Below are 24,046 nucleotides of genomic sequence, written 5' to 3'. Positions count from 1 at the left end.
CACACTCAGGTTCGATCTCTGGTCAGGGAACTAACATTCCACATGCTGCAGAGCAACGAAGCCTGCACGCCACAACTAAAGTGTGTGCACCGCAGCAAAAGGCCCTGCAGGATGCAACTCAGACCCCAGGCAGACCAAAAAAAAAAGAATACATTATATATAGATAAAAATACACATATTTGTGTTAAACCCTCCCTCAAAAAAGGAAAGAGAATGACCAAAAACGAAGGGATAACAGTTCCTACAGGACAGAGGTGGGTGTGGTGGGCAGAGGGACCCTCACAGGGGTGAAGGTTGCAGATAATGTTCTAGCTCTGAGGCTGGGTGGTAGATTTACAAATAGTTACTATATTATTACATAAATAAATAAATATGAATGAGCCATGTCTGGATCAACGATGACAGTGTGATCATCAATTAAGGATTATGACTGATTTAACCTGAAGTTAAAACTTAGAAAGTCCACTGCCCCGCCATACCCACAGTGTGTGAGCACGTCTCACCGCCTCCCTGCCTTCCCTCGCTCCCCGCACTCCAGCCACCTAGCCTCCTGGGTGTGATCTGGATACGCCCAGGGGCCTGAGCGCAGGTCTTTGATGCTGTGCTGCCTCTCCTGGGCCCCACTCCCGGCTCGCCCCGCTTGCCACCGATTTTGTAGTTTTGTCTGTTTCTGCTCCCCACACCACACCCTCTGTCTCTCTCCACCCCCTGTCCTGTTCTCCCCCAGGCCCCCGCAGCCAGCATATTATACAACGCCTGGCTGGTCCCCCACCCACGCATGCAATGCATGTGCCCTGAAAGCAGGGACAGTGATCAGTGCTGAACAGGACCCAGTACTATGCCTTCCTCTCCTGCTGCTCAGGTTACTGAATAAATACACAAATGCTTCAGCAACCAACTCACAAAAGAGGCTGACGCTTGATCTGGGACTTACCCAAAAGGCCCACCTTCATCGGCACTCCAAGCGTACCACGGTTTAACATCATGCCATTTGAAACGAGCTCCAAGATGACCCGACACGGGTGGGGAGTGTGGCCTTGGGGCTCTACCCCAGAGCCACTGAATCAGAATTTTCGGGCATCCTGCCAGGAATATGGGTTGTCCACAAACTACACTGGTGACTCCTGAGCCTCTGAAGTTTGAGAACTACTGAACCCAGCAGAAAAATCAATGCCCAGAACAGTTAAGCTGTTTAGCTATTCAACGGTCTTTCCCATCTCAGAGAGCTTGGGATACAGTGAAATGAGATGATGAGTCTCTTGGTTTAAAACAGATGTAACATTCAAAAACAAGACACGAATATGCTAAAGAAATTGAGGGTTGGTAAAAATGTACATTAAAGAGACTGATAAATGAGTTTTATCTGCTGCAAACCATATAACATATACAGAAAGATTAATTTATAAGATATTAAGGTATGTTTCAAATATCATGGCTGGCTGAAGGTTCATTTTTTTCTTCTTCTCTTACATTTTCATACCTAGTGGATCAGTAAAACATTGTGGATTAATATTTTAAATGCCGAAAGGAGCCAGCTGCTTGTTCTAGTCTGACTCAGTTAAGCTCTTACAATATTTTGACTGTTTGAAGAAATTAATAATGGGATGTTAGGCGGTAGATTAACTGAAACTAAATATCAACAGAGCTAGATTTATTTTTGGATGACTGAGCTCATCTCTTCAAAGAACGGAAGCAGGATTTATTATATCATGAGTTATTAACTTACACAACACGAAACAGCCCCCGAACAGCGCTGGCCACAGCAGTTAAGGCTTACGTGAGAGGCTGAAAGCTTAGACTTCACATTAGCCACGACTGGGCTGTCCAGGCTCCAGTCGGTGACCCCAGGCTCACAGAGACGCCAGGAGCAGTTCATATGATAACTGCCCGGAGAGTTCCGGAAGCAGGCTAGTACTGAGGCCTGTTCCCTCTCCGCTAAGCAACAGGTCCCCCTTGCAGCCGTGGGGAGAGACTGACACACCCAGAAGAGAAAGATGCTTTGCTGTGTCACTCGTGGAGTCACACAGCGAACACTGACTCCGCCCGTCTGTCCCCTCTCTCTCCTCCCCGTGGGTCAATCAGCAGAAGCAGGTATGTGCCTGGGCTTCCAGGTCAAGCACACAGCCAGGCCCACAGGAGACTGCTCCTAAGTGTCACAGGCTCTGAAACCTGATGCCTCCAGGACAAGGAAAGGCAGGTTGAGCTTTTAGAGGAGCCAGATTGATCCCAAATTGCCTGAAAACAACCCATTTCTATACACAGCCCCCAAACAGAGCTGGCCACAGCAGTTAAGGCTTACGTAAAAGGCTGAAATCTTAGACTTCACTTTAGCCATGACTGGGCTGTCCAGGCTCCAGTTGGTGACCCCAGGCTCACAGAGACATCAGTCTATATACAGTCCTCATTTTTTCCTTTCTCCTTCTACACTATGAAGAAGCTACTGATGACAGGTAGGGAATCCCAGGAACCGATGTTTGTAGATCTAAGGCACCCTGCTGCTTCTTGGCAGGGACTGTCTGCTGAAGGAGGAAACCAAGCCTGCCTCTTGTTCACGGAATGCTCTAGAGTTCAGTGACTTTATGCCATTTCCCCATGCGTGCGCACACACACACACACACACACACACACACACACAAATCCCAAAGGCCCTCTGCACTCACCTACCAAAGCCAGAAGAGATCTATGCTGATGACAAAATCAGGGGAACACACTGATCATGGAGGTCAGGCTATTAACTAGTCATTTCTGGGCTGCTATGTACAGCAGAGTGGGCAGCACACCACTATATTTTACAGGTTGTGTGACTTTTGGAAAAAACTATCTACTCCAGTGCTCCCAACATGCCCCTTTCTCCGCTGGACAGGGACCCCACTGGCTCAGTGGCTTGGGATAAACCTTAAAAGTATATTCCGGCGTATGTACAAGAATGCTCGTGCCACCATTATTATTATTATTATTTTTTTTTTTGACACGTACACATGGCTCTATTTATTTATTTCTGGCTGCACTGGGTCTTCGGTGCCGCGTGCGGGCTCTCTCTAGCTGCGGAGAATGGGGGCTACTCTTCTCTGTGTTGTGTGGGCTTCTCATTGCAGTAGCTTCTCTTGTTGTGGAGCAAGGCACATAGGCTTCAGTAGTTGCAGCACTCAGGCTCAGTAGCTGGGGCGTGCTGGCTTCAGTAGTTGCAGCACTGAGGCTCAGTAGCTGTGGCGTGCTGGCTCTGGGGCATGCAGGCTTCAGTAGTTGCAGCACTCAGGCTCAGTAGCTGTGGCGTGCTGGCTCTGGGGCATGCAGGCTTCAGTAGTTGCAGCACTCAGGCTCAGTAGCTGTGGCGTGCAGGCTTCAGTAGTTGCAGCACTGAGGCTCAGTAGCTGTGGCGTGCTGGCTCTGGGGCATGCAGGCTTCAGTAGTTGTGGCACAGGGGCTCATCAGTTGTGGCTCGTGGGCCCTAGAGCGTGCAGGCATCAGTAGTTGTAGTACACGGGCTCAGCTGCTCCGTAACATGTGGGATCTTTCCAGAAAAGGGATCGAACCTGTGTCCCTTGCATCGGTGGGCAGAATCCTACCCAGTGCACCACCAGGGAAGTCCTCACACTACCATTATTTAAAAAGCAAAACCAGAAACCACCCAAACACACAGTGATGGGAGAAAGAATAAAGTGTGTATGGTCACAGACTGAACTATCACACAACCAAGAAGATGATCAGACTGTCACATACAACCACCAACACAGCTGCATCTTAGAAACAATCACACAATACAATACTGTTCTTACAAAGTTCAAAATTCAACAGAACTCAATGATACGTTACCCGGGAATACATGTCCATGTGGTAACTCACACTTAGAAAAGGAAGAGGAGACGATTATCAGGATGGTGGCGATGTTGTGGGGAGGGGTGGGGGTTGAGAAGAGCACATTGGTTATACTCTGCTTCTTAGGTTGATGTGAGTTCAGGCGTTCAACATTAGACTTTATAACTAACATACACATGACACGACTTACAAAATAATAAGGAAAAATTACCTGTCTGGTAATTCTGGTTATCCAAATCTTTTTTTTTTGGCCACACTGTGCAGCATGTGGGATCTTAGTTCCTTGACCAGGAATGAATCTGTGCCCCCTGCAGTGCAAGCTCGGAGTCTTAACCACTGGACCACCAGGGAAGTCCCCTGGTTGTCCAAATCTCACTCGGCACCACCATGACCTACAATCAGGGACGGGAGCAAGGAGCATCCTGGAGGCTTCGGAACAGGGTCCTGGCCCTGGAGAAACCACCACCTCGGGTTCCTCACCTGTAAAATGAAAACGATCGGTGCCGCCTCCCTCGAGGGCACGATGAGGGCGAGAGGAGAGGAGGACAGGTAAACCCAGGCTCCTGAGGGTCAGGGGACACTTACTGTGTCAGCGAGCGCTGCTTTCTTGCCCCGACTCTCTTCCCCGGGGGGACATGGCCCCCTCCACTCCACAGTGGTTCTGGGGGCCTACCAAGGCAGGATCACCGCCACCCCCTCCGAGGGGGAGGAACCCCAGGTTAGGCCAGTGGGAGTGATCTCCTGGGATGTATGAGCACAGGCGTGGATGAAAGGATGGCAGGCAGCTGATGCCCAATCACTCGGGCCACAGGGTCCCAAAGGGACGCGGTCCTGCTCCTGACACCCCTGGAGCCATCCTGCTTTCTGTTCTTCCTGGCAGAGCAGCTCTTCATGTCTGTGACCAGCCAGCATCAGTAAAGAGCAAAACAAAGACAAAAGGCAATGCTTCTCGTATCTAAGTTCATCAGAGCAGGTCTCTGTTGTTTATACTCATGGAAGGCTGGCTGGCCTCCCTATCAGTCTCACTTGCCCCCCAAAACTTTCAGGGTACCTGCCTCCCGGATTCACACAACTCATTTCAGAAGAAGCTCCAGAAAACAGCTTTTAACTCTTGCCTGAACTTCATGCAGCGGTTCCCCACTGCCTACAGCACAGGCCCCACACCTCTTCCACCGGCTACAGGGAAGAGGCGACTAGCAAGCATAGGAGGGGAGGTGGCAGCCCCCACTCCTGCTCTCCGCTCCGGTGAAAATTCCCTTTGACCTCAGAGACGTGTGTGGCAGCAGTGGACCAGAAACCTGCCATCTAATAAAATACCATCTTTTAAAAGTAAAAGCCAAATAAAGCCATGATGTTAAAAGTATGATCCACCTGGTGACTGATTCCAAATCAGATCACCCACTGCTCTTCCTATAAATAGGCTCCACCTTGTGTGAATTCCCATGTCAACTGGGGAAGATGACAGCTAGCTGGCCAAATGCACAGTGATCTGAATTAGCCACTCATGGCAGTCAAAATGGTGTATATAAAATAGAATTCTGCCCTTGACTCGAGCCCCTGAACTCTCATCAGCCTATTAAAACAGAAGCTTGGTGAGAAAGCAGATGAGGCTGACAGGTCATTGTGAAATAAACGCCCACCCTCTCACGTGGAAATAACTCTAATATCTTAACCCTGTTTACCCAGAATCCTGTTCTCTCTGCTCATTCCCATCAATGCCAAATTCCTACCTTCATCAGGAAATGGAAGCCCAACGACCCAGAAATAATCTGAGCAGACCTATCTCGCTGCAGATGCTTTCGTTTTTATCTTCATTAACTCTTTGGTCCCTGTCAAGCATCCTGGAAGCAGGATTTATGTTTCAGCCGCTGGGTCTAGAGGATCTTAACACGTAGACAATCTGTACGTTTAACAGGGGGCAGAAAATACCGTATGTTTTGTAGACAGGTACAAACTGTTTTCTTTTTCTAGTGAAAGAACACCATGTTATCTCATTCACTGTATTTTTTAACTGGAAAAATTTTAAAGAAAAGTAGCATGTCACCCAGATGAATGTCACTTAATTTTTTCTCACACGAAATCCCACCCATTTAACAATCCTATGTCTTTCCCCCTCTTAAGAGAGAGGCTTCCCTGGTGGCTCAGTGGTGAAGAATCCACCTGTCGGTGCAGGAGACACGACTCCAATCCCTGATCTGGAAGATCCCACACGCCTTGGAGCAATTCAGCCCATGCACCACAGCTACCGAAGCCCTTGTGCCCTAAAGCCTGTGCTCTGTAATAAGAGGAGTCACTGCAACGAGAAGCCAGTGCACTGCGACCAGAGAGAAGCCTGCCCAGCAATGAAGACCCAGCACGGCCACAAACAAAGTTATCTGCACACACACTAAGTCTGCCCTCTTCAGGTAAATGGACCGAGTGAATACTCACTCATCCTGGGTGACTGGATATTTGTAAAAGTTCACGAAAGTAAAATGCTCAAGTCCAGGAAATTCACACTAGGCCACAGAGCAGCAGTGCTGGCCAGACGTAGAAAGCACGCAATCCTGAAGCTTGCCCCCATGATGGCCACCAAAAACCCTGCTCTTACTCAGTTAATTCTCCTTTTCTGCGAATGTGGAGGCTCCTCAGTATCTGTGCTCTTCAACTGTGTATTAGGACACAGAGCACCAGAAAATCATCTCACCACTAAAGTCTCAAACACACCTGTCTTTGGTGAATTTATGCAAATACACACATCAGTGGTGAGGTCACGGGATCAACGTGCTCAGAGCAGAGTCACATCAGAAACAACAAAATCAGAAACCGTCAGTGATAAGGTCCCAGACACTTGCTTCAAATACGGAATGAACTTTATAAATGATTTCCTGTAAAACCTGTTTCTGTTTTAAGAGGCTGTTTTTATCAGCAAGATCCAACAGGTGAGCATTTCCATTGTCTTTGGGATACTACAAAAGAGATTCACCAAAACCCATGAACTGACAGGTGATGGAGTCTCACACTGTACTTCCTGTCTGAGTAACTCTTAGGTGGGCTCTGGGATTTCATTCAAAAGCAATGAATCCACATCCAGAATTTTTAACCTAGAGAATGCCAGTAAAGAGAAGAAACACACTCTTCACCATCAAACTGCAACTAAATTTCCATTCCCGAGCTCCGACAACACAGGAATGTGCACATGTCCCTACAAACAGGTCAGACAGAACTTACCAGAAGCATGGCGGATGTTCCATTGGGCCTGGACAAGTGGATGGTCATTTCAGGGAACATCCGGTCGATGCGGCTGATCACATCGTCAACGTATCTGAGAGGAAGAAACACATATGTAAGAGCTGGAGTCCCAGTCCAAGAGATACAAATCTACAGTGTACTAGAGGCTTCTCTTCTCAGTTTAAGTATTCATTAGTGAAATACATTTTTAAGAAGGCCAGTGGGATATATGAGGCCTTTTTTTTTTTAAGCAAAAATATGACTCCCTAGTTCCTCCTCTTGCTTTACAGAACCATCCTTTTTTTTTTTTTAAGTGATGTCTTTTGCTATTTACCTCCATATTTCCACGTGATGTGTTTTTAATGCCAGTTCTTGGTCTTTCATTTTTAAGGTATGACGTTGTGGCTTTCCTCTACAGATCAGAATTTAATCCCGCCACCTTCCTGGCCGCTGGGCTCCACTGACAGGGGCCCCTCCCTCTGTCCCCTGGTTTAGGGGTGGAAGTGGCTTCCTGTTTTGCTCACCTCTGCTTGCTTCTTGCGTCCTGCTTCCTTCTCATCTCAATCACTTCAACAGTCAATTCTCTGGATTAAATTCCTTCTGTTTTAAATACCTGAAGTCATTCCCATTTTTCGGGTTTGAGGCTAACGAATTCAAATTACATCACAATTTTGGCTTAAATCAGTATTTATTGTTCACGTTCTAAAATATTTGCTTATTTTTTTAAGGGCTTTATTGAATTTGTTACAGTATTGTTTCTGCTTTATGATTTGGTTTTTCTCGAACGAGGCAGGCAGGCTATCTTAAACTCCATGGCCCCCTGCTTTGGAAGGCAAAGTCTCAACCCCTGGACTGTCAGAGACATCCCATCTGCATGTTTTTAATAAATGAGCCACACAGTGGCTCATGGGTACATTTATTTACAGTTTTTTGTTTGTTTTGTTTTATTGGATTTTTACTCAATTAGTTTTCTCTGTACCTATTACAAATTTTTCCCTTAAACTCCCTACCTGACTCTAAAACTTCTCTCACTATGGTCAAACATATCAGACAATCTATCAGTTGCCATTTTTTTTTCTGGAAACATCCCTCTGAAAGGCAGTCTTCTGTTTTTATGGCCCAAATGGAACCTGTATCTCTTAAGATTTAATAATCATTGAGATTACCAACACTAAGCACTCAGCATGGCATATACTAAAACCTCAAAAATTACAAACACTCTCACTGGACTATCATGGGCATTATGGGTAGTCTGCAAGATGCCCACTCTTTGCAGGAAGACTCCCTCCCACCTCCACAGCCCCAGTGGAAGCCCACTGAGGACACGCCAACCCACAGCATCAGCAGAGCGAGAGCTGGGTCTGGTTCAGATTTTCAGAGAGGAGAATCTTAGAAGCATATGTGCTCACTGTCCACAGTCACGTGACACAAAGGGGATGCAGAATACAACAGCTGTTGTATTAACTATCTGTTAAGGCTTTTACATTTGATTTTATACCCGTCGGATACAACAAATTAAATTACATGTCTATGAGATCAGGGACATGTAAAAGCTATGTTCTCTTGGGGAAAGAGAGAGATTAGCTCTCCACTCACAACATGAACAGACTTTAGTGTGAAACCTGGTGCTCATCAGAGACAGCAGACAACACAATGCCGTGACTATCAACATATAAACTGTGGGGAGTCAGAAAGTAATCTCGCTGATTAACTCTTCAGGTTTTCCTTAGAGAACACTCCATGCAGTTTTAGACTTCAAGTTGACAAAGGAGGAGAACTCTAGAAGGCCCAGTGGTGAGGAATGATGCTAGGAAGACCAGAACAAAGATGTGTGAGAAGAGGTGGAGATGCCTTCAAGGCTACTTGCCCCTGCACAAGAGGGCTACCTGCAGGGAGACTCAACATATTCTTCAAGCATGTAAATAACTTTAACAAACTCAGGTACCACACAGTCATCTTCCACCTTGAGAAAGGACCATAAGAGGAGGCTGTGGCATTAAAAAGCAAACTAGCTCAGAAAGAAAAGAGGTGTAAGAGGTACTGCTTAAAGGCAGGGCCCTATGAGGCCTTATTTCTGCAGACTTTGAAAATGGTTTAGAAAACAATCTTTCCTGGATGGCTAAGAGGAAGACTGACAAAGACATCATCTCCATGGTCCTTCCTAGATGTACAGCTTCAAGATGCACAACCTTGGCTCTAAGCTTAAATGCTACAAGGAGATGAAAAGATGAAGAGAGGAGGAAATGAACTCATTTTTCATTACTGTCTCCTGTTTCTGGAGATGGTGGAAGACACGTGGCAAGATTCATGTCAAAAGTTGACACCAGGTCACTGGAAACATCTCTGCATTTACATACTTCTTTGCTAAGTCTATGTGGATGGTTTAAACTCGGTTCTTTCAGACTCAGCAGGAAGCAAAAACCTGCTGTCCTGTGTGGATGGAGGTCATTGCTAAGTATATGCTAATGGGAAGGGGGATTGGCAATGCCTTCTGAACGAATCCTCAATCAATAGCCATCATAGCTCTGGACAGCAGGATGCAAATGAACAAGCAGAACTTCAGCACAAAGGTATCCTAATCTGCTCTCCCATGTACCATTCACTTTGAAGGGACTACTTTCTACAACACTTGTGTCTCTAGTAGGCTGAACTCAGGGGGATAGGTAGGCTAGGTGATGATTCCAGAACCAAGTTCAGGGTGTAGACTTTCAGGATACTAAGCCAACTACCTGACTTGCTTTCAGCAGGAGCCAGAGTTCTGAAAGGGCAGATGATAAATGTTTCTGGCCATTTCTGGAATCCTTTATATGTGAACTCTTTACTTGCAAAGGAAGGCCGTGGAGGGAGAAAAAGAGTTCCTAGGAGAAATACCTAACGTGGACACAGGGAAGTAGGGAGGTCTGGGGCGGTATTTTTTTGTTCCCTCTCCAACCAGTGATCTCAGATAAAGCTCAGCAAGCTCGATCCAAAGATTTTATTAAGCACAAATGCATTTCAAGGAGACTGATTTTCCTTCCCGTGCCTAACATAAAGGAGATGCAAATTTCCTTTTCACAGGTGACATTATGTATTTGTCAAAAATAGAAAAAGTCAGCTGCATCTTTCACTGAGGAAAACAATGTCTAAATCCTAGAAGCAAAGAAGCAAAACATTTCATTTTCAAGTAGACCCAACCTTCAAACCACAAATCCTCCACTAGTGACTTGACAGAAATAAGGAAAGTTTGGAACGGCAAGTTAAAAAGCTGGAGGCTGAGGAGATGACATTTTCTTCCTGCCGGGGCTGGGGGCTGTTCTGGCAGCACCCCCCGGCCAGTGTGCCCCGCCAGCCACGCCAGCGCGTGCAGGGCTGGGCGTCAAGGGCCAGCACAGGTAGGAACAGCGCGCTCCCCGCCCTCCCACACGCCACCATATGCTCTACCCTGCTCCGCGGCAGGATCGAATTACTTTAATTTTTACCTTTGGAATACAGGCAAGCAAGCACTAACACAGCAGCGGTGACTAGTTTACACTTGAGCAGACGTGGTGCGGAACGACATTAATTTAGTGCCAAATTGAGCAGTGAGTCACAATTTGCACATATCTGTCAACCTGTTAACAGGGTAATAACTTGGAAAGATTGCTGTTCCTATTTACATTACAGAGGCCTTTCGAAAATGGAGAGCTGCTTGGTTCTCCCTCCATGAAGCACGCAGCCCATCAGCTGGCTGGCTGGGCCAAGAACCAGGCTTTTAGAAACATAAACTCCTAGAAATCACAGGTTCAGATCAAGGTGTGATTCATAGATTCAGTCTTTTCAGGTAGAAAATGAATCCTTAAGCAATTGAGAGAATTTCGTTTCCCGGTCCTGTCCCCCCAGTTACAGTCAGACTCTCAATGGTTTCTGATTCAATTTCCTTTGTGCATCTGACGGTTCCTTCTCAGGGTTTCCACAGCCTTCCTCAGGACCAAGTTTCAGTCTCAACTACTCCAACATCTCTGCTTCATCAGAAACAATCATGCCGTTCTCAGGTTCCTAACGTTCATCTCTGAAGCCCTATAAACCTTGTTCTCTCCTGATTTTCTTCAAGGAGCGTGGCCTCCTCCTGTAAGTGTCTTTAATCAGAGAATTCACACTGGGGCCCCAGAGGTCCTCTTACTCAATGTCCCTGTCAATCTAGGGACGTAACGGCATCTCCAAGAGGTGGTCTGCTTAAGTCAGCAACCCTGGAGCACAGCTCACAAGGCAGCCCCCCTCACTGCCGGACTCCCGGGCTGCTTGCAACCCACTGACCAGGGCCTTCACCCAACGCCCCGCTTCAGTCTTGAGCCTTGTGAAGCCACACACAGACACTTCCTTTGAACTCTAAGGCTTTCTGCAAACACATAAAAGACTATCAGGCCTCCCGGCTCATCAGTGCTTTTAACTCTATCTTGGGTCACAGATCCCTTTCAGAAGGTGCTGAAAACAAAAACACATGTCTGCACACAATTTTACATAAAACTCTCTGCAGTTTATAGATCCCTTAAAGTCCATTCATGGACCCCAAGTTCAGAATAACTCCTCTAGACCTGTTCCAGAATGGAGGTATCTGGTTTTCTTCTTTGTTCCTTTCTGAATGGTAAACTGTACAGTATTTTTCAATAAAGCTATCTTCATCTTAGAAATAAATATGTATCAGCCTACAAGTGAATACACTGAAGTGTTGTATGGGGGTACAATGGATCTCCTAGCTCTGATCATCTTAAAATCATGCTTCCATGTTGGAGTTCAAGGTTAATGTTTATTCTTAAACTACTGCCTCTCACTGCTAATCTTTGTTCAACAAAGGCAAAGACCTACTTCTGTGACCTTTGAGGTCACCTGATAGTGAGTAAACCTTTCTGCCCTGACAGCCACATCATACCTGAGCTTTACGGAACCTCTGTGCTTCTATAGAGAAAGAGCCCCCTGCCTTCTGCATCACCCCTGAAGGCATAAGTCAGGGGTGAACTCAACCTCTAGTCCTAGGAGGCCAAGTCCAGGTGCTGGTCTGGCCCCACCTCCTCCCTCCATGACCCCAGCAGGTGGCAGCACCCTGCACCAGGGCACACTCTGCATTCTCTGCCTGGAGGATTTGTCTGGTAACTCCTCCCACTCCCATGCCCAGCTCAGCTTTGGGCTGCAGCCTGAAGGACACTTCCTCGGGGAAACCATCTCTGACATGCCTCCGGGCCCCCCATCACTCAGTGGCCTTCATCTCACCTCTATGGCACTTTTTAATCCTCTCTGTGTCTCCTGTCCCAGCTGTAATTAAGCAATTTTTCCGAGTGATTATTTGTTTAATGTCTATCTCCCCAATAGGTTTCTCCATGGAATCATATTACCGCTTTCTTTAGAAAGGCGGAATCCCAGCACATGGCCATGGTACCTGGCACCCACCAGACACTCCTCAAATATTTGCCCAAGAAAGAGACAGGACATTCAAAGTAAGCTATGCAGATGCCAGTCAGGCAGTTATGAAACAACTACAACACAACGTTCTCTTCAGCAGATGAAGATTTGAGGTGTTGAGGAGTTCATTACATTAGCCAGCAAAATTCACTACCAGCAGCAGCCACAGAGCCCTGCAGAAGCAACCTCAAAGAAGGCAAGAGAGATGCTTCAAAGTCTTACTGCTTAAGACGTGGCTACAAAACCCCTGCATCTGTTTTAGGAGAAGCTCGATACCTCCTGGAAGCAGCAGCCTTCTGAAGATGCACATTGTGTTATCAACAAGCCAGTTTTCAAATGCTGCTTTTAATGAACTAATTAATTCTGCAAAAACATTAGTACAAAGATGCGTGCTACCAAATCGGGACCACAATACCCTCAAACGATAGCAAGACAGAACGTGGAAGACATTTCTAAAGATACCGGTTTTGTAAAACATTAGTTCTCTCCCCTACACAATGAAATACATGGCAAAGCATTTGTCATTAAAGCCTTAAAATAACTTGCTGGACAGATGGCTTAGCTCTCTATAAAGTCTGACCCCTCCTCAAAAGAAAAAAACAACAACCAACAAACCTGGACTCCAGCCAGTGATCCCGTATTAGCGAGATGTTTAGCAGCTCGAACCAGATATTTAAATAGCATTTACCCCACACGGTGCATACAATACATGCTGTTCATTTTCTCCACCCATACAAAATCTGAAAGTTAGGAATGCATATATTAATAAACTACCTTCTTGGGGAAAGGGTAATGCCCAGGAGATAACAAAAAGGGAGCAATTTACACCGTCTGAAATTGATTTAAGATTTTCCTCTACACCTGTCCAAGAATGATGAGACCGAGTGGACTTTGCCGGTGGGTGGAAACAGAAGGAGGTTTGTTTAATTACTTTACGAGAATGAGATTGCCTAAAACTCCAACTATTAATTTCAGTATGCTGAAGAAACAGAATTGGGAACTTAAGTCAAGCTTGCTCACTCCTCCCAATTTGGTCAAACTTCTCAGGCTTGTAAAATATTGGAATCAACATGTTTATAAAAGGAGTTTAGTAGTTCTCTAACTGTACATTAAGAATGAAGACTAGATGAGTTGGGGGAAGCGCTTCCCTGGTGGCTCAGTGGTACCAAATCTGCCTACCATTGCAGGAGACGTGAGTTCAATCCCTGGGTTGGGAAGATCCCCTGGAGGAGGACATGGCAACCCACTCCAGTATTCTTGACTGGAGAATCCCAAAGTCAGAAGAGGCTGGTGGGCTACAGCCCATGGAGTCACACAGAGTCGGACATGACTGAAGCGACCAAGCAGCAGGTGGTGGTTTAGTCAATAAGTTGTGCCCGACTCTTTCGATCCCATGGACTATAGCCTGCTGGGTTCCTCTATCCTCAGGCGAGAATACTGGAGTGGGTTGCCATTTCCTTCTCCAGAGGATCTTCCTGACCCAGGAATCGAAGCTGGGTCTCCTGCATTGCAGACAGATTCTTTACTGACAGAGCTATGAGGGAAGTCATAAGCAGTAGATGAGTTACAGACAAAAGGAGTAGCTTAGATTTCTCCACTATCTCTCACTACACACCCTCCCTTACCACTTCTACCCAACTAGCTACCTACCGACTGTTAGTCTCCTTCAAGAAAAGATACTCAGGGACTTCCCTGGCAACCCAGGGGTTAAGAATCAGCCTTCCAATGCAGGGGTCACGGGTTCCAGTTCCTAGCTGGGGCACGAAGATCCCACACCCCTCGGGGCAACTCAGCCCCAAGGGGTGCAGCACCTGCGGAGCTCACGTCCCCGGAGCCCGCGAGCCACAGCAAGGAGCCCACACAGCCAAGGTAGGTAGTGAGCGACAGTCCAGAGGGTCTGCGCCTTACCAAAGGAGAGGAGAGACACCCAAGACTTCAAAATCTCCTCACGGAAACTCAACACCTAAGCAGATACAGATCAGGAAGGCACACTTTCTTGGAGGGGAGCTGCAGCCAGGCTGCGGATGTAGAAGAGCGGCTTCTTTCTCTTCTCCCTGAACAGCCGATGAACTTGGAACTACGTCGGTGTGTAACCTGAAGAATCATCTGGTCAAGCAAACAAAAGCCACCTCCATTTCCATAAGGTGAAATAAATGCACACTCACCACCTACTGACATACAGAGTCTAGCCTCCCTTCTTCTATTAGGTACAAGCAGCCCCGTAAGCCCTGGGTATGTATGAATTGGAACACGTAGAAAACACCATCACAGAGACGGAATTTTTCCTATACTATCCTAGTTTGTAACTATCCCTATTATATCTATTAACAAATATTTATTGAGTGCCTTGAGCTTCCCTGGTGGCTGAGTGATAAAGAATCCACCTGTAATGCAGGAGTCTTGGTTTGATCCCTGGGTCGGGAAGATTGTCTGGAGGAGGAAATGGCAACCCACTCCAGTATTCTTGCCTGGGAAATCCCACTGACAGAAGAGCCTGGTGGGTATAGTCCATGGGGTTACAAAGAGTCGGACACGACTGAGTGACTAAGCCATCAAAACAGAGAGGCAGTGCTCACTCTGGCAGCACAGAGACTAAAACACGGAGAGGTGAAGGGTTTAGTTTGTAAACTATCCCTGTTGTATCTCTTAACAAATACATAATGAGTGTCTACAGCTGTCAATAACTACTGTTTTCAGGGAATGATCTCAAGTATCTAAGGATTAAAAAACAAAACAAAACTGGAATGGAAGGTGGGACGGAGGTTCAAGAGGGAGGGGACATATGTGTACCTATGGCTGATTCATGTTGATGTATGGCAGAAACCAACACAACAATGTAAAGCAATTCCTGCAATGCAGGAGACCCGTGTTTGACCCCTGGGTCGGGACGATCCCCTGGAGAAGGAAATGCAACCCACTCTAGTATTCTTGCCTGGGAAATCCCATGGACAGAGGAGCCTGGGAGACTAATCCATGGGGTCGCAAAGTTGCTTGGACACAACTCACTCACTGGCTAAAAATAAATTAATTTTGAAAAACATTGTATTAGCTGGCTCCCTGCAGGCTTTCTCTGGAGGGATGGGTCCAGCCTGTGCTTTCTGCTGGAGGAGTAAGGCTGAGCAGGAAAGCAGGCCTTGCTTTCCAGTTTCCAAAGCACTTGTGTGTTCTTTATCTCATTCGATCCCTCACCAAGTCTGTAAAACAAGAAGGGCAAGTGCAAAACTCCTGCTTTATAAACAACAGAAAAAACGAGGTTAAGCGACCTGCCCGAGGTGACAGCACAGAGTGGCTGAGCCGGCCTTAGACTGGACCTCTCTGATCCCCAGCCCAGGGTTTCCCTCCTCCCGCCCCGAGGCAGTTTACAGGTCTGGGAGGACCGCAGGGAAAAAGCAGACTGCCCCATTCTCATTCCCCAGACTTTATAAGATGACTGAGAAAGTGAGGGGTAGTGTACTGACAAAATGGAATCAGTGTATGGTTTTCCCTCTTCCCAATCATTCAGTAAATACCCACTCGCCTCACTGGGCCCAGGGACACAGGGATGCTCTGGCGGTCTCCACCCTCTCAGGGCTTACATTTCATTTGGTTACAAGGCATCTTCCTTCAGAAAAAAACAGGATAGCTACGTTAAAGTTCCTTCCATTCTCCTGTTGGGAGGAAAATTAAAGTGCAAAGTTGGTAGGCTACAGGAAGGGGTAGAAAAGTGAATACATTTTTCAGTTTTATTTTATATTAATAACTAGGAGGTAGACATTTTTCTCAGATTCTGTTCTTCATGCATTAAAAAATTCATTTAGATACTTGTGGGTCCTAGCTTTCCCTAAAATGTTTAAACAAGGTATTAAGCTTAGAGAAGAATTTATAGCTTCATTCAGGATCTGCCTCCTCTGTAAGCCCTTGCATGTTACAGAGAGGAAGGAAAAAAAAAAATCTCAAACAAAAAATCCACATTGAGCTTTCCAACAAGAGCAATTAACAAGCTATTAAATCAGTCACCTATGTCAGAGCTGCAAAAATGACCCCTGGAGCTCACAGCTCTCGCACGCTCTCACATTGGGCTCCAGTAACCAAACTCTTCCCACAGGGGAAGGGCTGGCTTGGGCTATTACTGCACGGGTCCCTGGGGTTCCCACACCTGCTGGTACCTTTAGAAACAGTCCCTTTAGTAAAGACCTCTCACACTGGAAATCATCCCTCTGCTGGAGTCTCCTCCTGGAACAATAAAAGATTCTCCTCAAACAAATCCTATGACATTAAAACCAACCCTGCAATTCTGCTAGAGCAAGAAAGCTGAAAAACAGTTCAGCTAACTGAGAAGACTGATGTGACTATTCCAAACTGGTAACGAAGTACAGCTTTACAGCCTCTCTGCTCACTGAATGCAACATCGTTCATCAGCAAGTGTCTCCGGGGGTGTTACAACCATGGGGTGTGGCTAGTTTTGAAATTCATGGCGTTTAAACAGAATCATGGAATCATAATCAAAGTATCTGCCTCCCTGAGAATCAGTCTGCTCCTCTTCCTACGGCTCCTTCCTCCCTAAATGCACCACGCCCCTCCACACTGCAGACACACACCGTTCCTTCACAGATCACTGCCAAGGGATAGTTTGTTTTCCCTCCAAGTTCACTGTCCAGTTCACATTTGCCCCAGGGCAACAATTTCCAAAACGTGACGTGACGTGAAACTCACACATTGGTGTGTGGTATGGACAAACATTTGCCTTAAAAGAAAAGAAAAATTATTTATTTATTGATGGCTGTACCAGCACATGTGGGATCTTAGTTCTCTGACCAGGAATCACACACACATGTCCTGCACTGGACATGCAGTCTTAACCACTGGACCACCAGAGCCGTCCCATATGGACGAACACTTTCAACTTAAATATATGTATGTTGGAAAAGACCCTGACACTGAGAAAGACTGAAGGCAAAAGGAGACGGCGGAGACAGAGGATGAGATGATCAGGAAACAACACTGACTCAATGGATGTGAATTTGAGTAGACTCAGGGATAGTGGAGGACAGAGGAGCCTGGCATGCTGCAGTCCATGCCACTGAACAACAACAAGAGCAACAACATACAGAAAAGCATATAAGCAGCAAATAAAACCTATGATTTCATAGACATTGTTCTTGGAATGAGGGTAAGTTTTAAAAAATGAGTTTATTTAGAGAAAAATATGGGACTAATAGAATAGCTAACTAAAGATTATAGCAAACATCCTATGAGAGATTAAAAATGACTGCATTTAGAAACACTCTTCAAATAAACCAGGTAATTAAACAGCTTTGTTTTGAAAGGTTTTGCTTGTCTTTGTAGATTGTGGGGTTTTTTTAATTCTAAATGAATCTTTACTTTGGACCTTAAAAAATTTCTGTCACTCATACATCTGGAGCTATTGAAAACAGGATATGGATAAAGTATCCTCAGAGGGGCGAGGCGTTTAGGTCAGCAATACGGTAAAGCAAGGGCCGTGCTGATCAATCACCCTGGGCGCTGACTCCACAAGAACGTGCATCTGGGAATCTGCCATGTGAGCAAGAGACAGAGGCCTCCTTCACAGAAAATAAAACAGCCCTCAGTCCGGCACCAGCGTGCACGGCCACTGGCTCCAACATTCCTTTTGCCACCTCCAAAGGAGTGAGAAACTGTACCAGAACACAGTTCTCCAGTGGAGCCAAATCTAGGATTCTACCCATGGCAGGTGATGCTTAAGGCAGCCTGAACAAACTCTCAGAGGGCACCCCCGACAGGATCATGGTGGCCTCACCAAACCAGAGCCAACTCAACATTTATCATATTACCCTACACTGAGAAATCCTGCAGTAGTCTTTCAAACCACGGCTGAGAGAATCCTGGGTCGGGTGTGGAAAGGTCTGGGCTCTCTCCTAGTCTCCGCTCACTCACAGGCCACGGTGGGCAAAACAGCCAGTCCTGCCACCTCTGGTCTCCTCCTCTTTGGACGGGATGAACTCAACAGGTCCTTCCAGATCTAGTCAATGCAGCACCCACTTCCTAAGAGCTTATTATATACACAAAGAAGCGATTTCACAGTTTCCAAAGACTATCTGTCTTCAAATGGTACATATGATAATTATTATAGAAAATGCAATGCATCAGAACACCCTATTCCTTAACCTTTGTGAATAACTGAAATCTACTGCACTTTGGTAAAAATTTATCAGGGTTTTAACAGCAGGACTACTTCAAGTATATAGTCCTGGCATAAGACACATTGCCTCTGTCACTGTCTAGGGTGGCCCGTTACTAGAATTGACTGAAGAAACGTATAACTAGAAAGGACTCCCGTAACCAAGTCTTAGGACTCAAGATAAGTCTCTTAACAAGAACCCCAGGAAATAGCAATTCTGTAATCAAGGAAATTTTCAGGAAGGACTCTCTCCACTAGAGTTCACACATGAATATTTACTGCGGCCGAGTGGGCTGCCCTAATGCGGCGAGTAGCATACTCAGAGGGCATGCGTAATTAAAGGGCACATAACAAATACATCTTTCACTTGAGGATCTCAGAATAAAACAGATAAAAACAAGCGTTTACTTGAATGCTAATGGCTTTAGGACTAGAAGCCAGGAGAGTAAGCATCCAGGTCCTTAAATGCTCAAACCTCAGACGCCCACTCTTATAAACAGAAGACCTGCTACAACCAATGGATGCAAACGTACTCAGATTGGGTGGTTGTAAAAGTCACTCCATATAACTCTCCAAATATCCCCATATACAATTACTCGTGAAGGCTGTAAGTCAGCTCTGACCTGTCAAGGCGGGTGTGTGTGCACAGGTGTGCACATGCATTACACACACACACACACACACACACACATATACTTCAGTAGGCAGAACAGACTGCTCAAGAGTTGGGGACACAGCTCATAGGGATGAAACATCTGTTTCACCTGCTAGGATCTCTCAGCAGTCCTTGACACGGAGGACTTGGCGAATCACCCTGCAAATGAGTCGACAACACAATGGGTCCAAATGAAACGCTCAGAATCTGAAGGATTATGTGTAAAATGAGAGCGAATCAGTCCATTGTGGTGAAAACAGGTGCAGTACCAACACGAATGATAATAAATGGATGACAAATTGGAGACTGTGCCTAGAAGATGAACACCCCAAGGAATCCTTTTTGGAAGCAAGGTGGACAAAGACTTCACAAGAGGAGAGAGGCTGTCTCTAACAGAGAGATGACACGCTTACTCCTGAAACATGCAAATGGAAGTTGCTGAGTAAAGACGGATCAATTATTCTTGGTCGATGAGAATAAGAGGAGAGAGTTCCAGCAGGGAACACTGAGGTTAAATATTAGGCAAAACTTTACAAATAGAAGGACTGCTAGTAGAGGAGAGAGGCTGCCAGGAGACGCACGGAAATGACCGCCTGTAGAGACATTGAGGGTTAAACTTCACACGTGCCTAATTATACCCAAATTATTCCTGCCACAGTTCAGGAGAACGGGAGAAATGTGCCACCAGAGAGGTCTGCTCTGATCTAAAGGAGGAAGAAAACAAGGAGGTTAAACTCCCACTTTTCAACACTTTTAACCCTCTGGTATAAGTGAGGGTTTTACCCACTGGGCAAAACTCTTGACCCTTAAACCCATCACACGCCTTTGAAAACGCTCTGCATCTGCTGCAGCAGGCAAGAAGTCAACACAATGGCGATTGTTTTGGAGAAAAGAAAGGCGGGCTTTCTGGAAGGTGGCACTGGGTAATACACAGCACACCCAGACAACAGCACTTCTTCCCTGCCTGCCACGCTCTCTGATATTTCCCAGTCTTAATTCAAAGCTTGCTTTCTTTGTTGAGTTCCAAACAGGGGCATATTACTTGTTGTTAAGCAATGTAAAGTGTTTAGGCTTGATTAACATGACCCAGAAACTTTCCATCATTTTCAGGAAGGTTCTAAGGGCCTGCTAACAAGTCTGGGAAATAGGGCTGTTTTTTTTGTTTTTGTTTTTTAACAGATTTCTACTGTAAATGGTGACTGACCATCAGACTCTGTGTTCCAAGGCCTAATGAAGGCAGCAGGGTCCAGATCAGAACTCCCACCTTCATTAACTAGCCAAGGAATCCCATGTGTTGGGGGGAAACTCTGCTTTCCATGATCCCTTCTCATCTAGGCTGGCAGAGTTCACACGTGTCCACTGGGACTTGAACGCTCTAAGACTAAAAGGTTTTCTGCTCACTCTCTGAGATGACAAGATGGAGAGTGTCACTTCCAGCACTTTTTTTCCTCCATGAAAAAGAAGGCACTTTAGTTTTTCTCCCTGTTTGGAAATACATTCCAAGAGTTGACAGATTTAAGAATCGGAATAATAGCCCCCCTCCCCCAAATCATGTAATTCCAGAGCTAGAATGCAAGTAGGAGAATGGCTAATCCAAGTTCTTTACTCTTTGGAAACAAAACTGGGGCACGGAAACTGATGGCTTTGGATGAAGCCTAGGTGGTTATAGGCAAAGCTGGGATTAGAATGCAGACCTTCTGAATCTCTTCAGGTCCATTTAGATTACTAACAAAAGGTTTTTGTTTGTTTAGTTGCTAAGTCATGTCTGACTTTTTTGACCCATGGATGGGAGCTCGCCAGGCTCCTCTGTTTAAGGGATTTCCCAGGCATGAATACTGGAGAGGCTTGCCAATTCCTTCTACAGGGGATCTTCCTGACCCAGGGATCAAATCCACATCTGCACTGCAGACAGATTCTTTACCACTAAGCCACCAGTGAAGCCCTACTAAACATTATGAACCAACAGATCCCCTGGAGAAGGGAAAGGCTACCCACTCCAGTATTCTGGCCTAGAGGATTCCATGGACTAAATAAATAGTTCATGGGCCCGCAAAGAGTTGGATGCGACTGAGCGACTTTCACAAACTCTTCCAAAAGACAGATTTAAGAGCCTCTTAGAGTTATGTGTAAAAAACTTGTCATTGTACTTTTACACTGTGGTTTTTACGATCTTCTCATGCACTCTCACTTTTCCAACAATACATTCTGGTCATAGTTTAGATGTACTTCAAATTATGCCACATGGTTTGGAGAAGTAGTCTCTATCTATTTTCAAGCACAGACTCTGAGAAATAATGAGTTTGTGTTAAATGTACTTTTGGATGTACTTGACTCAATCCAGGCAGGGTGCTGCCCCATGCTCGATTAATACCCGGCTTCAGTATTTCTGAAAACCTTTTGGGAAAAAAACAATAATCCAGTTACATGCATTTTCGTAGACTCTCAGCACTCTCTCCTTCAGTGAGGAGGTAAGGCTGGATGAAGAATGGAGTAAAACGGTTTTATTTGATGTGGATTTCAAGAAACAGGTTAACGATTTTCACTCCACAGATGTGCATGACATTTCAGCATTGATTCAAACATGCTTGATTCATCTATTTTGGTTTGTGAGAAAGTTTCCACTCTAAAAACACAACTTTAAAAAACTGAACATGTATTTTGAAAACCAGTGCTGCACTGACCAGTAAAATACTGAAGCACACTGTTCAATGAGACCATTTTCAAGCCATACATCACTTTCTGTTTGGGTCCGACCCAACTGTTTCAAAGTTCATTTTTACAGTGTTCAGGGATAATAGCAACCATATCATTCACAGGAGCCATGTCCAGTCGATTTCTACAGAGGGTAAATGGAATTTTTCCAAATAGATTAAGTTTTAGTGGAGAGAACAGAGAGCCCCTGGGGTTGGTATTTCTGAAACAAAATGGCCAGAAATTAAGTTTGGATAATTTCAGGGTATATTTTTCAAGTGTGACTGGCTCAAAAGGGGAGGGCAGCCATCTTACACAGGACATTTTAAAGCCCCCAGAAGCAGCAAGCAGAAAAAGATGGGAACAATCAAGACTCCTATATCATGGCAGAAGTATTTCTGATGCTAACAGCTGGGCGGAGGAGACTAAATACCGGGGGCTGGGCCCAACTCAGCCACTGCTGCCAGACGTTAGGCTGTCCCTCACCTGAGACTGTCCCTCAAAGGTTTCAATGCCTCACGCCTGCCTCTCTTGATACCTGAACTTAATTGTACCCATTTTTACGACTATCTTCTGAAAACAAAGATATATTATTCCTAATAAGAAAACAATCTAGTTAACTTTTGTGGGCACCAACTCAAGTCCCTGTGCTTTATATTCATCGCTTCCTTTTCTTTCTCTTTCCTCCTGTTTCTTCTCCTGTTACATAAGCATTGGCTCCTGGCTGTTGTTAGAATGTGTGCTGCGTGTTTCCAAACACGTTACCCTGACAACCCAGAGAAAATGGGCTCTGAGAGAGGGTCTTGGACATCTGGGAAACTGACACGAGCCACATCAGCAAGGCCTGCTCCCATGTTTCTTGGCTCTTGACTATGTTCCAATTTGTCATGGGGTCGGAAACCAAATGGTGACTAAGTGAAGGTGCCCTTCTGTGATGCTGGTGACCCACCCGGCATTGAGTCCCTTGGGTATGACCGTGAGGTGATGGAGAAGGCAGCAGAGATGCTGAAAGGAATAAACACATGGGCTAGGTGAACTTGGGCAAGTAAGTAAACACTGTCTCAGTTTCCTCAACTGCAAATGAGGGTAATGGTTGCACTTAGCTCAGGAGGTTGTTAGGATTAAATAAGGTGTACAGTCCTTAGAATGGTGCCTGAAACCGCCTGAAACCAGGTAATCACTCAAAAACCAGCAGCTGCCTGCCATGGTGACAGCGGTATGACGGTGGTGAGGCAGCATCCAGGCCCCTCTGCGCCTGTTAATTCCTTCAACGCCAAGATGGTTGATGAAAATTTCATCCATTGAGGCCAATCATCTGTCAGGCTCACAAACAAAACACCATGGGGGTTTTTAATGATATTAAGAACAGGAGGAAGAAGAGGGCAGTTGGCGACGTGGGAGCGAACAGGGTGGGGATGAGGGGGTAGATTTGGGTCTTGTGATGCTAGTACCCACCCCGCCTCAACCTCTCTTACTGGAACCTTGAAGCAAGGATGTGCAATTCTCCTAAGATGGTGATCTGGTTTAGAAAGTGGAAAGCATAATGTTTAAGCACAAGGGATCAAACTGGTCTGCTTTGATGGAGTCCTTTACGACACAAGGACATATTAACCATATTTCAAGCTTTCCCACGGCACTATGCTAATGCACGTTCAATGCTACATTCTAAAACCCCGCAACCCTTCCAGCAATTCCGTTCTCAATTCTTATTTTAAACTCACTGTATTTACATGACTGTACTTTTCTCAGTAAAGGTTTTTTTTAAAAGGGAAAGCATATAAACTTACAGATATCACATATACATTATGAATCTTATTTAACTGGATCTAGCTATCATTTATAGATATTTTCACTTAATGTAAAAAGGGTTTGGGAAGGTGAAAAAAATTCAGATCCCTTAATCTTTTCTTTTGAAAATAAATTATTCATGAAGCTCTCTGCCTCATTCCCAAATGGTTAGGTTTAAACAATTGCTTAAAGTGCTGTTTTTAACTGAAGAACACATTATTCATAAAGCCTGCAGCCCAGGAAACACTTACTTGCTAACTGGTCATTTCCATCTGATCAATGACTTCACGGTGATGAAACAGACCACAGTGGAAGGT

At 45.5% G+C, this 24,046-nt stretch overlaps 1 protein-coding gene across 2 annotated transcripts in view; it reads right to left on the bottom strand.

Moving 5' to 3' along the window:
* Positions 1-24,046, bottom strand: part of MED27 (mediator complex subunit 27) — a 218,776-nt gene that overhangs the window by 72,019 nt on the left and 122,711 nt on the right. For both annotated transcript variants that reach the window (XM_061154346.1, XM_061154347.1), the window contains exon 4: positions 7,027-7,120. In XM_061154346.1, coding sequence (XP_061010329.1) covers positions 7,027-7,120 — 94 coding nt within the window. The remainder of the gene's footprint in view (positions 1-7,026; positions 7,121-24,046) is intronic.

This window comes from Dama dama, chromosome 11 (genome assembly GCF_033118175.1).
Source record: "Dama dama isolate Ldn47 chromosome 11, ASM3311817v1, whole genome shotgun sequence".
NCBI classification, from domain to species: Eukaryota; Metazoa; Chordata; class Mammalia; order Artiodactyla; family Cervidae; genus Dama; species Dama dama.
This window is presented reverse-complemented; position numbering and strand designations above follow the sequence as displayed.